Here is a 12,708-nt window from a genome sequence, read left to right on the forward strand (position 1 = left end):
CAGGATGACTCTCTGGGCAGAGCTTGTACGACAACTGTTCAGACTGTTACTTCAGGTCAAGAGCCTTACGGTGGTGAAAATTCATTTCCTATTTCTCTCCGGACCCTCTCGGTTAGTGCTACACACTCTTTTTATTAGGAAAGGTGTGTGTATTTTGGCCATCAAGTGTGCTTTTTTTTTTTTTTCCATTGGTGAAATGCTACCCATTTCAGTGCTTTTGGATATTTGGGGTGATGTCTCCTTCTGAGAGAGCAGCCTACATTCATGTTCACTATATATTTCCTTTATGCTGCACTGTTTTAAGCACTTCCCGTATATTAACTCACCTGGTTCTCATGAAACTCTTACACTGCAAGTTCTATTATTATCCCCATTTTAGAGATAAGAAAACTGTGGCACAAACTGGCTAAGTGACTTTCAATTCCCAATTAGAAGGTAAAGCCTAGACCATATAATTTCAGCTTCTTGGTCTTAACCATTGCCTTTCAACATATTACAAACAACTCTTACTATCCTTCCCTCCTGTGCTATGCTCATATCTTAAAATTATGAGACTTAAGAAAGCCATCTTAGGATAATTATTGGTAAATGCATACTTCATCCAATTACAAAAGGTTTTCTGAAACCAATTTTAGGGGCTATATACTTACTTCCTAAGGATTACTCATCATCCCAAGAGATGATGATAAATCAAACTTATGGTTGATTGTAAAGAAATCCACAGATTTCATGAAATGAGATGCAAAATTCTTTTACTTAATGGTCAACCTTGTTTCCGTGTTGGCTATGCAAGGAATCATAAATTGTTTATCAACATCAATATAAACTGTACTTGGCTAGCATATTTAGAGGTACAGCATGTATTAGAACAAAATAAGATGGTCGTTTGAAATTTCCTGAAGAAATGAGAGCATGCTTGAAAGCAAACACTAGGATGTAATGAAAAGAAAGCTTGTCCAAGAGTCAGGTCTTGAGCTCTTGGACTGGCCATGATATTTATTACAAGTCTGTGTACTAGTCAACCTCATATCTCGTCTGAGATATTCCCATCTTCCAAATATTTTACTTAATGGTCAAGCTTGTCTTAACTACTCATAACACTTGAGAGCATAAACTCTCTGAATCATGAAGACATTTAAAAAAGTAATTAGCCCATTTTGATAGGAAGTTATAACTAGGCAATTACTAAACAGTAGATCTTCTGATGCTGGGCAAGGATTTCCATGGCCAGTTGCACTTAGTGTCCTAATGACTCTGTGAAGATCTTTGCATCCCTGCACATGGGCCTGAGCTCCAAACAATGTGCAGTGGACATGCCAATGAAGAGTACTGTTCCAGTTATATCGTTAGAACCTGTACATTCAGCACATTTACTCAGTCCATGACAGTAACACTAAGAGGATGACTGAACACTCATCTTCTAGGTCAGAACTGGGATGGATACTCAAGGAATCTGTTCTTCTCTATTAAGGAAGAAAGTGTAACCAATGGTTAGGTGGCTTTCTAAGGGTCTAATTTCCTAATCCACATCCTACAAAAATAACTAGAGGACTGAGTTGGTATTGTTCCTCTACCAAGGATAGTGGTCTAGTTTCAGTCTTCTGATCTCACAATTTAGAAAGTTCTAGGGAGTTTAAAATGGAACTTGGATACAACATCTAAGAACTTTTCCCAAGGAAGGCCTTTCTTCTCATTAATGGACTGCATCTCTTAGATCTACTTATGTCCCCTCTCTGCAGCCCCTGTCCAGTGTAAGAGCTACAGTGACACCAATTCTCAGATTAGACATGGAACAATGATGCCACTGAACTCTGGAAGCATGGACAGTGGGAGAAGGATTTCAGGTTGGTTACCCAGGTAACAAAGCAGTGTCCCACATCCTCAGGAAGCTGCTCATACTTCTCCAGTTCTTTGAGGAAGATGCTGCAAGAGGAGAGAAAGGCTAAGTTAGGTACCTCTGCATAGCTGACCCCTCCCCCAATCTCAGAGGATTATACAGAGGCCAATACAACCATGAGCTCCCCATCATTCACACGTGGCCTCTCCACTCCCTAAGTGATAAGATAGTAGGGTGCACGTTTTATATAGTATGTTGAAACTATCTTACTAAAACGTATGTTGAGTAATTAGTGCTACTTAAAATAACTTTCTTTCCTACAGGAATTCACATTTCTTAGGGTGAAAATAAATAATGAAACATTGCACTTGTGTTAGACTTTTCATTTTCTCAGCAACTATGAGTCCATTTTGAAATGCATTAGTATGTACACACTGTAAATATTTTTAAAATATAGATATCAAAAATAATTCAATAAAATATCAGCTAATATCCTAGAGATAACGTAGAAAAGCTTTAATCCTACACTGGCTTCTTTAGAAGCCATGGCCTTCTTTGACCAACAGCCAACTGTACTAAAAACTGTAAGTTCAACTTCATGTTTTACAGTACAGCTGTCACTAAGAAGTGAAAGTTAATGGGGAGAAAGTAATAACACATTCCCAAGCAGAACTGAATTACTACTGAATCATCTGCCAGTGTGGGTATCTGTGCCATAGCTCTCTTTCATGTTAATAAATAATAAATGATTATACCAACTTCAAATCAATGTATTAAATAATTGGTTTAGGTTCAGAGAAAGTAAGTTCTAACAAGCCAGCATTATTGGAATGGAATTTGCTTTTAAAAAAATCACACAGAACCTTTCAAATAAAGAATACTCATGAGACTTGAGGGACATATGCTAAGAGAAATGGAAAACACTATAATCTTTACAAAGAACAACTTGACAGTACATATCAAAATCACAAATGTAACTTATCTTTTGGCTCTGCGATTTTAATTTTAGAAATTTTCCTATAGTTGGGACCAGCAGTTAGCATAATGGCTATGTCGCGGACTCCCATGTAGTCGACCACGGTTCGAGTCCCGGATCCAGTGGCTTAAACTCACGCCAGGCGCATATGTATGCATGCCCAAGATCCTGAGAGGAGAATAAAGGAGAAGGGATTGTGGCATGGCCATCCCCCTTGGGGGGTGATTTCTCACTTTCTGTTTCTCGGTCTTTCTCTACCTTTCTGGTGAGCACATGTGCCCTACAGCAAAAACATCTCAAAAAAAAAAAAAAAAAAAGAAATTTTCCTATAGTTCTATGCCCATGTATTGCAAGAGAACGCACATATATATGAGTATTAATCTTGACACTGATTATAATAATGAAAAATGGCCTGTAGAGAACAAAGTAAATTATGGTACATCTACAGCATTGACTACTATTCAGCTATCTTTTAGAATGACAAAGCCTTCTATGTTTTCATATGGAAGGTCTTCAGGATGAGTTAAGTGGAAAAAGCAAGATGGGGAAGAATATATATAATGTGCTACTTTTTGTCTAAGTAGACAATATATATTCTTATTGCCACCCTAAGAAATAGTAGAACCAGGGAATTCTCAGTAAATCAGGTGAAGGAATAGAGAAGACAGTGGAAGGTGAGACTTCTCAATGTTTACTTCTGTATTTAATTTTGATTTTAAATCATTATCTTAAAAATTAAGAGATATAAAGTGGTTCTGCATTATTCTAGTACTTATCCCTAGCATAGGAAAAAGTTACTTTTATTTTGACTAAATTTACTTTACCTGGCTCCTATTCACCACACATTTCGACAGTAACTTATAATTAATTAGACTTGATTATGGATTTTATATACTGGGATGTCTAAAAAGTCATGATGCATTTTTACATAGAAAAACAAAGAAAAATACATTGTGAATTTCCCAGCAACCTATATATATTACATGTGTTCCACCTTCAGTGACATAGAAAGGTATTATTTTGGTGCTTAACATAAATGTGTGCTATTAAAAATTTTGGCAAGCTCTATTTAGAAACCAATAATGCTAACGGTGATTGGTAGAATCATAGATAACTTTTTCCTTTGTTCATCTGCAAGTTAGCATTTTCTGTAAAATAAATGGGCATTGCTTTAATAAGAAGAAAAAAGTCATTTAAAAAAATTCGAGGGAGCCAGTGGCCCCGTTAGCAAAGTGGTTAAGGGAGCCAGATCCCACATGGCTGACCACATTTTGAATGCCAACCACAGTGGCTTGAAAAACCACACCAGGTATGTGGGCAGGTATGCCTAAAGTCCTGACAAGATGGAGAAATGGAGAAGGGAATAGCAGTGTGACCATATCCCTTTGGGGGGGTGCTTTCTCTCTCTCCCCCCCTCCCCCTCTCTTTCTGGTGAGCATATACACCCTCTAGCAAAGAAAACAAAACAAATAACAATGACAACAAAAAATCTGCGGGGGACTCAGCAAAATCTACTTATTGATAATCATCTTTCCCCTATTATGTATGAATTTCAGAGTAGGCTCCCTGAATTATGAGCAGGAGTAATTGTAATGCATTCTGGGCTTTACATATGCAAATATGCAGTGTCAAAATCAATAAAATGTCATACTTATTGCTACCTTCAAAAGAACTACAGGTGACACATTTAATATTTGATATTACTTTTAAAATAGAAATAGGAAAAAGTATTATATAGAGTTGAGAATTAAATTTGGTTCTGGGACCAAAGGGAAACATATTTTTGTTACAGAGAGATGCAATCTGGTTAACCATTACTTATATGTAATTACTTATATACATGTATGTTTATATATATATGTGTGTGTGTGTGTGTATATATATATATATACACACACATATATATGTATATATATATAGTTGTAATCTCTTGAATTCTGAAAGATATTTATTATGTGGCTCTTTATCACAAGGAAAACCAAACAATATAATGTACAATGTCTTCAGAAATAGTTTTTCCGAAGATGTTAATGATATTCATTACACAGTCATCTCTCATCTTGGCTGTCAACATAAATCTCAATAGACACGGAATGGAAATCTAGTCCTGAATCATGACGGACTGCACAGGGACTGGGGGTGGAGGCTGGGACGGCTTGGCAAGCGGGGGAAGAAAATCTGATGAGCTATTCTAGGACAAGGATGGAGAAAAAAGAACTAAGTATTTTTAAAAAAGGAGAATCTAAGAGGAAAAGAGACCTTGGGATGAAAAAAGAGGGAGACTCCACAGGCCTGGGTCCACTGTCGGGACATTTTATCCAAGAGTATTATTATTCTCATTACACTCAGGGAGTTTCCTTCTTTCCCTGCTTTATGATGCAAGGTCACTTGGCCTGGTTGCTTAAGGCTAGTAAGTGGTGATTATACCTACAGAATTGATAAATAACCCAGAGGAAAACAGTGGTCACAATTTTATTGAAAATTTTTCATGTTCTCACTCAGTCTCTGTCTCACCTCCTTGCCTAGAGCACTTACTGAGAATATAAATGGGAAGCAATTGCAGCATGACCACAGCTATGCTTTTTTTTTTTTAAATAATGATTTAATTTTATTTATTTATTTTAATTTGACCAGAGAGACACATGCAGAGAGAGGGAAAGTGAGAAAGCAAGCCACCAGGTTCAGGACCTGAACCATGGTCAGCCATGTGGGAGTGTCCTGCACCTTAACTACCACACCACCTGCTGGTAGAGGGTGCCCCTGATGGGTTGCATAAGGTCTGACTCCTTTACAGTGTGAGTCAGCCTAGTAAAAATCACAGCAGGTTTTCCCCTTCCTCTTTCTTTAACGTGTGAATATTAAGAATGTGACAGTTGGATTCTTTGGATGTGTCATTAATTGGTTTGGAGAGGTCACAAACCTTTGAAATTCCAGTTTCTACAAAACAAGGAATAAAACTGGATTATTTTATTTTTTTTAGAGGTTTTTGCTATAGGGTGCATATGCTTGCTGGAGAAAGACAGAGTCAGAGAAAGTGAGAAATCCCTCTTGGGGTGCGGTGGGGGGAACGCCATGCTATAATCCCTTCTCCTCCATTCTGCTCTTGGAATTTTGGACATGCGTGCACACACACAGACTTCTGGGACTCAAACTGAGGTCAGCCGTGTGGGAGTCCAGCGCCTTAAATACCACACCACCTGCTGGTTCCAAAACTAGATTATCTTTAAAGTTTCCTCCACTCTTTTACACTTAGTAATTCCATGATATTCTGTAAACAGGATAAAACTAATCCCAAGGGCATATGGACTGGACAGACACAGAGGAAGCACAGCGCATGCACATTGTAGGCCAGGGGCGAGCTATCAGGAAGGGGTGGGAGAGGCATGGTGGGAGGAAACAGCTACAGCAGCAGCCAGGCCATGTGGCTGTGCCAGAGGCGATGAGCTGCACACCCTTCTTCTGCCAGCTGACCGAGCTAGTGCTTCTCCATGTAGCCGTGTCGCCCTGCTGTATTTCAAAAGGTTGTAAAATCAATTTATGGGAGGCAGCAAGTATTAGAAAAAGAGGAGGAGGAAGAAATAGAATCTAACACAAAACAAAAATATTGTATCACGGTGCTCACACATAGTGTTACAAGCTTTAATTTTCTTATTACGTATTGTACACAAGCATGTGTATAACGCTACATGTATAATCCTTAAGTTCATGATGAAAACATTTGTAAAATACCACCTTGCTCATTCTCCTGCTTGCAATGGGATAGTAGACCCACGGAAGTCCAGGCCTTTTTTTCGCTCTCTCTCCCTCTCCCCATTCCTTCACTCTCTGCCTCTCTCCAATGAATCTACCTACCTGCCCACCCACTTATCCATCTTCCCCCTTTGCTTCCCTCACTCCTTCCCTCCTTTCTTTCCTTCCTTCTCCCAGCCCTCCTTGTCTTTTCCTTTCCCCGATTACCAACATGCTCTGCTGTTCTCTCTCACTTTTTTTTTTTTTTAAAGAAAGATTCTTGCTATAGGGTGCATGAGCTCACCAGAGAGACAGAGAGAGACAGAAAGTGAGAAATCACCCCCAGAGGCGGATGACCATGCCACAATCCCTTCTCCTCCATTCTCCTCTTGGGATTTTGGGCACACACATACACACGCCTGGCGTGATTTGAAGTCACTGTGTCCAGGACTTGAACTGCAGTCAACTACATGGGAGTTCGGCGATGTAACCATTGCGCCATTTGCTGGTCCCTCACTTACCCTTGTCCAAGTGTTTTGTCTCACGTTCTCAGCTCAGTCCCTAACTCACCTCCTTGCCTGTGTTCTGATTCCTATTTCTGACTTGCGATACCTACACTCACAACCACGTTTTCCAGCCTCAGCCTCACAGACAAAGATGTGACAACACACAACCTAACTGGGTTGAAGAGCACGGACCTCTCCTGCCCGCCCACATGACTTAGGTCGAGTCTCCCTCACAAACTCCTCCCCATCGCCTTTCTCAGCCTTCTGCTAGATCTTTATTCAAACCTTCTTCTATCATCAAGATGGCCATCGCTGCCTGCAGAAATCCCTCTTATTAAATTCTATCTCAAATGCCCACTTTCTATGAGGTCTTTCCTACTACTCCACCTGAGGCTCTGTTTTCTTTCCTTTTCTCTTTTCTTTTTTCTTTTTTTTTTTTTTTTGGGTTTTGGGGCCCCCTTGCCTGTGTTCTGATTCCTATTTCTGACTTGCGATACCTACACTCACAACCACGTTTTCCAGCCTCAGCCTCACAGACAAAGATGTGACAACACACAACCTAACTGGGTTGAAGAGCACGGACCTCTCCTGCCCGCCCACATGACTTAGGTCGAGTCTCCCTCACAAACTCCTCCCCATCGCCTTTCTCAGCCTTCTGCTAGATCTTTATTCAAACCTTCTTCTATCATCAAGATGGCCATCGCTGCCTGCAGAAATCCCTCTTATTAAATTCTATCTCAAATGCCCACTTTCTATGAGGTCTTTCCTACTACTCCACCTGAGGCTCTGTTTTCTTTCCTTTTCTCTTTTCTTTTTTCTTTTTTTTTTTTTTTTTGGCTATAGGGCCCTTGCACTCACCAGAGTGAGGGAAAGTGAGAATGTACCCTCGGGAGTGACAGGGCAGGATGGCCATGCTCCCCTGTTCTGCTCTTGGGATTTGAGCACTCACAAATATGAGCCTAGAGTGTTTTTTAAGCCAATGGGTCTGGGACGCAACTGTGATGCTGGCCATGTGGGATTCATCCACTTGCTGGGCCGTGAGGTTATTTTCTTTGCTCTTTTAACTGCTTTTGTGTCCTGCCCCAACCTTGATTGCAGGTATCTCACTGTCAGAACTCAAGAGGGCAGAGCCGGGTCCGATTCATCACTGGGTTCCAACTGCATCTCCAGACTAGCACAGGTCTGACCCGCAGGAACTCCAGGAAAGTAACTGAAACATGGCCCCGGTTCAGTTGCTCACGAGAGTACCCCACACTCCCCCTACCTGTCTTCAGCCCCACTGTTGTACCACCCACTGCTCCTGGCTGACCCGGCCTGGCCAATGCTCCCAGTTCAGTCTCACACAGCCCTGGCCCTGCTCTCTCAGCCTAGGGCAGGAAAGGCCAGGTTGGAGTGCAGCGGCTAGTGGCCATGGCCAAATCTCACCCCTCTGGCAAGCCTGGAGGGAGGGAGTGTGCAGGAGGGACATCTATCCTTGTTAGTTGTCTCCAACTTGCCTTTCCAACCCTTGCTGAAAACAGCTATTTCAGGTGATTATTGTAGGGGTGTGAGGACTGAAAGACACAGCTGTGGAAGAAATGGACAGAAATGCTCCTCAAATTTGAGGAACCACATGGAAGCTGGTTGGCTATGAATCAAATGAGACAGATTTGGCAGCCACAGCTGGTGGTCTGTGGAGTGGGGGAAGGCAGAGAACACTGAAGTGGGAGACCAGGTCTCTGGAAACTAATGCCTGGCCTTTAAGGAATGGGAGCGGGAGGTGCCACACTCTGGCAAGGCACTGACCCCTCTCTGGGTCTGTCTCCCCATCTGTCCATGGTGATTGAGAGGCCCTCTAGGTTATGCTGGTCGAGATTTTTATAAAAATGTTATTGCTCAGACTCATGTACAACCTTATCTCTAGGCAAGGAAAGGAAGAAATTCAGATTTAACTGAAGGTGATAAGCATTTTCAACAAAAAGCTGTCCTTTCTAAAGCTGCAAATCTAATAGTCAAGGCAAGCTGACAAGTTGTAGTTTAGGCAAAGTGGTGAAGCTGCCTTCATGAAACCATGACTGCTTGGGGGAATCTCTTTGTGGAATATATTCTCTTTATCAGAGTGCTTCAGGAATGCTTCGCAAAATGCTATAGAACATGCTGGGCACGTGTGTGCGTGTGTGTCCAAATCCCAAGAGGAGAATGGAGGAGAGGGGGCTTGTGTGGTGGCCATTGTCCCAGGGAGTGCTTTCTCACTGCCCCCCAATCCTGTCTCTCTCCACTGAACGCAAATGTCCTATAGCAAATTGGAAAGCAAATGTTATGCTCTTTATGTTGACTTCTGTAGAAAAAAGATGTAGTACAAAAGGGGGGAAGTGGACAACAAAATCAAGTTATCAGTCTACTTTGCTCTTCAACTGTTTAAACCACCGCACAGAAGCATGAAATTCCACATGTGGAGTTGTTCTTTATAGACATTTTGGTGCTTGGGGTTTTTCCATTTAATACCAATAAAGACAAAGTTCCTTGAGGCAGATAACACACACACATGCACACGCTTAATCTTGATTTCCATTTTTCAAAGTGACACCATGTAGACCGATCAATACTAACTAGCTGAGATATGTAACCTATTCACCATACACCCCTTGGTTTAGGTGCTAATTTCCTAGTGATTCAACTCATTAGGCTATCCAGGTAGCGTCAATCTCAATTCCTCACTGCCCCACTTTTCCTCCCATACTGTTTGGAATATAGGCAGGTAACTGAACTGCAGGAGAAATGAGAGGAGCTTACTTAATGTGACTTTGGGACACACAGACAACTGGGGGGAAAAGAAACCCTTTGATATTTCCAGGATAAAAAGTGGCCATTCCAGAGAGGTAGTCCTGCAGGATGAGAGGGGTCAGGACAGGAGCCAGCCTGGGGTGCAGCAGTAACAGGATACTTGGAGACGCTGGACCTGCAGGGGAGGCCTCCTGTACTTGCCAGGCCTGCATGCACGTGATCCCTGATCCTGGTTGGCAGAGGCTGGGGTGGGCTAGATTGTGCCATGAAGAGAGGGGGTGTACCTCTCTGTCTCTCTCATAGAAAAAAGGAACAGATAAACAGAAAAACTGGTGTTAGGACAATGTTGGAAAAGTCATGACACATTTTTGCATAGAAAAACATAGGAAAAAATATGACATGACTTCCGACAACTTGATAGTTTGCCATTCTAAAAGATTCTAGTAGTGATGGGAAAAAAGTAAATCACACTTTAAGGGGTTTCCTACCTTGAGACTTACTCTCTCACTCGCTCGCTAGCTCACTCTTTCTCTCTTTGTCTTTCTCTCTCTCCAGCCTGGGGTGCAGAAGTAACAGGATACTCTGAGACGTTGGACCTGCAGGGGAATCTATTTGTGGAATATGTTCTCTTTATCAGAGTGCTTCAGGAATGCTTAGCAAAATGCTATGAACATGCCGGGCATGTGTGCATGTGTGTCCAAAATCCCAGAGGAGAACGGAGGAGAGGGGGCTTGCGTGGTGGCCATCGTCCCAGGGAGTGCTTTCTCACTGCCCCCCACTCCTGTCTCTCTCCAGTGATCGCAAATGAGAACATATTCCACAAATAGATTCCACACATATGCAGACACATGCACACACACTCTTACTCTCTCACACAAAAGATTGAATTAGGACTTGAATGGGATTAGCCATAAATGTGTAAATCATAATTTTAGTTTGCTCATCAATCCATCTATCTACTCACTCAACAAATATTTTGAAAGCTTACTATGTGCCAGACACTGAGTTATGCAAGGAAAGACATGGTTCCTTAGAGAGTTCCCAGTTCCTGCATTTTCTAAGTTGGTTTTATTGCCATTTTGTCTCTTATTTATTAGTGATTTTAGAGGTGTTATGTTTTCACCATTAATCAAAATTTGTGTGGCATAAGTAGAAAGCATACATTAGTAAAGACTTTATCCCCCGATCCTGTAAGAAATTAATATACAGCTTGATTTTTTAAAACGTTTCCTTAAGTTGTGGATAATTTAAAACATTAATTTCTTCTTGGTCAATAGCTTTCTAAATTCCTTACAGAGTTCTGTGCTTTTAATGCAGAACGTACTAATGATTCAGGGTTATTATTAACAGAAGTTCTTATGCTATACTGTAATACTGAGCATCCTCAGATTATGATGATTTTTTGGGTTTTATTGATTTTTTTCTTAAATAAGAGAGACAGGAAAAGAGATAGAGCAAAATAAATGTTTTAAAGTTTATTTATTAATATAGTTGGGGTGGGGGAGGGAGGGACACCCTCAGCAGGGTCTCACCATGCATCTCTCCTCCTGACCCAGTCTCCTGGTTAGCTCGGAGTACAGGGCCATCCTTGGTGCATTTTTAGGCTGGTCCAGGAACCAAATTCAGGTGTTCCATGTGGCTCCAGCAACACGCAGTGGCCTCCAACCACCTGTATTACTGTGGCTGACCATCTCTTCCCATCTACATTGGTTCATTGGAAAAGTCACGACACAATTTTGCGTAGAGAAACATGTCATGATTTTTCTGACACAGTATTTTTTGCAGTTTATCTGTCATCTTTCCTATCAGGTCTTACTTTATGCTGTTGGTATCCAACTACCTGCTCAACGCTTGATCTTTATCTGCTACTTCTAAATTGCTGTGGCCTTATAAACTATAAAACCAGGAGGAAATGTGGCCACTGGGAGGACCGAAAGGTCCTTGTATAAAAGACAAGAACTTAATCTTTATGCTATCTTTTTCTGGCTGCTCAGAGTCAAGTTCTTATTTTCTTCATAGTATTTTTAAATAGGTAACAAGCTGGGCAGTTGTGTCCTTGATAGCTGAATGTATTCCTTTATTTACAGAATGTAGCATTTTATGTAGTATAATTGGATTTGGTTTTTTAGAGTTTGTTCGAACTATATTTTGTAACTGGGGGGTAGATTTTCAGCTATTTCAAAAGCAACAAAGCTATTTACCATGGCTTACTAGAGAGCTACCATGAATAAGAGGCATGGTTATGCTAGATAATTTGTTATAACTGGCCAATTTTGAAACAAATATTCTTTCCCCTTATAAATGACTTGGCAGGGACCAGCAGTTGGCGCATTGGCCATGTCATTGGACTCCCATCACCCCCCAGGGGGGATGGTCACGCCGCAATCCCTTCTCCTCCATTCTCCTCTCGGGATCTTGGGCACGCACGCACACGCACCCGGCTTCATAGTATTTTTAAATAGGTAACAAGCTGGGCAGTTGTGTCCTTGATAGCTGAATGTATTCCTTTATTTACAGAATGTAGCATTTTATGTAGTATAATTGGATTTGGTTTTTTAGAGTTTGTTCGAACTATATTTTGTAACTGGGGGGTAGATTTTCAGCTATTTCAAAAGCAACAAAGCTATTTACCATGGCTTACTAGAGAGCTACCATGAATAAGAGGCATGGTTATGCTAGATAATTTGTTATAACTGGCCAATTTTGAAACAAATATTCTTTCCCCTTATAAATGACTTGGCAGGGACCAGCAGTTGGCGCATTGGCCATGTCATTGGACTCCCATGTAGTCGACCACGGTTTGCGTCCCAGACCTGGTGGCTTAAACTCATGCCGGGTGCATGTGCATGCGTGCCCCAGATCCCGAGAGGAGAATGGGGGAGAAGGGACTGCGGTGT

General features: G+C 41.4%; 1 protein-coding gene across 1 annotated transcript in view; it reads right to left on the reverse strand.

Annotated features, from left to right (window-relative positions):
• The window catches only part of KALRN (kalirin RhoGEF kinase), a 681,131-nt gene that overhangs the window by 270,689 nt on the left and 397,734 nt on the right, over window positions 1-12,708 (reverse strand). The window contains 1 exon segment of the mRNA XM_006154563.3: window positions 1,854-1,923. Coding sequence (XP_006154625.1) covers window positions 1,854-1,923 — 70 coding nt within the window.

This window comes from Tupaia chinensis, unplaced genomic scaffold (genome assembly GCF_000334495.1).
Source record: "Tupaia chinensis unplaced genomic scaffold, TupChi_1.0 Scaffold000415_1, whole genome shotgun sequence".
In the NCBI taxonomy this organism is placed as follows: Eukaryota; Metazoa; Chordata; class Mammalia; order Scandentia; family Tupaiidae; genus Tupaia; species Tupaia belangeri.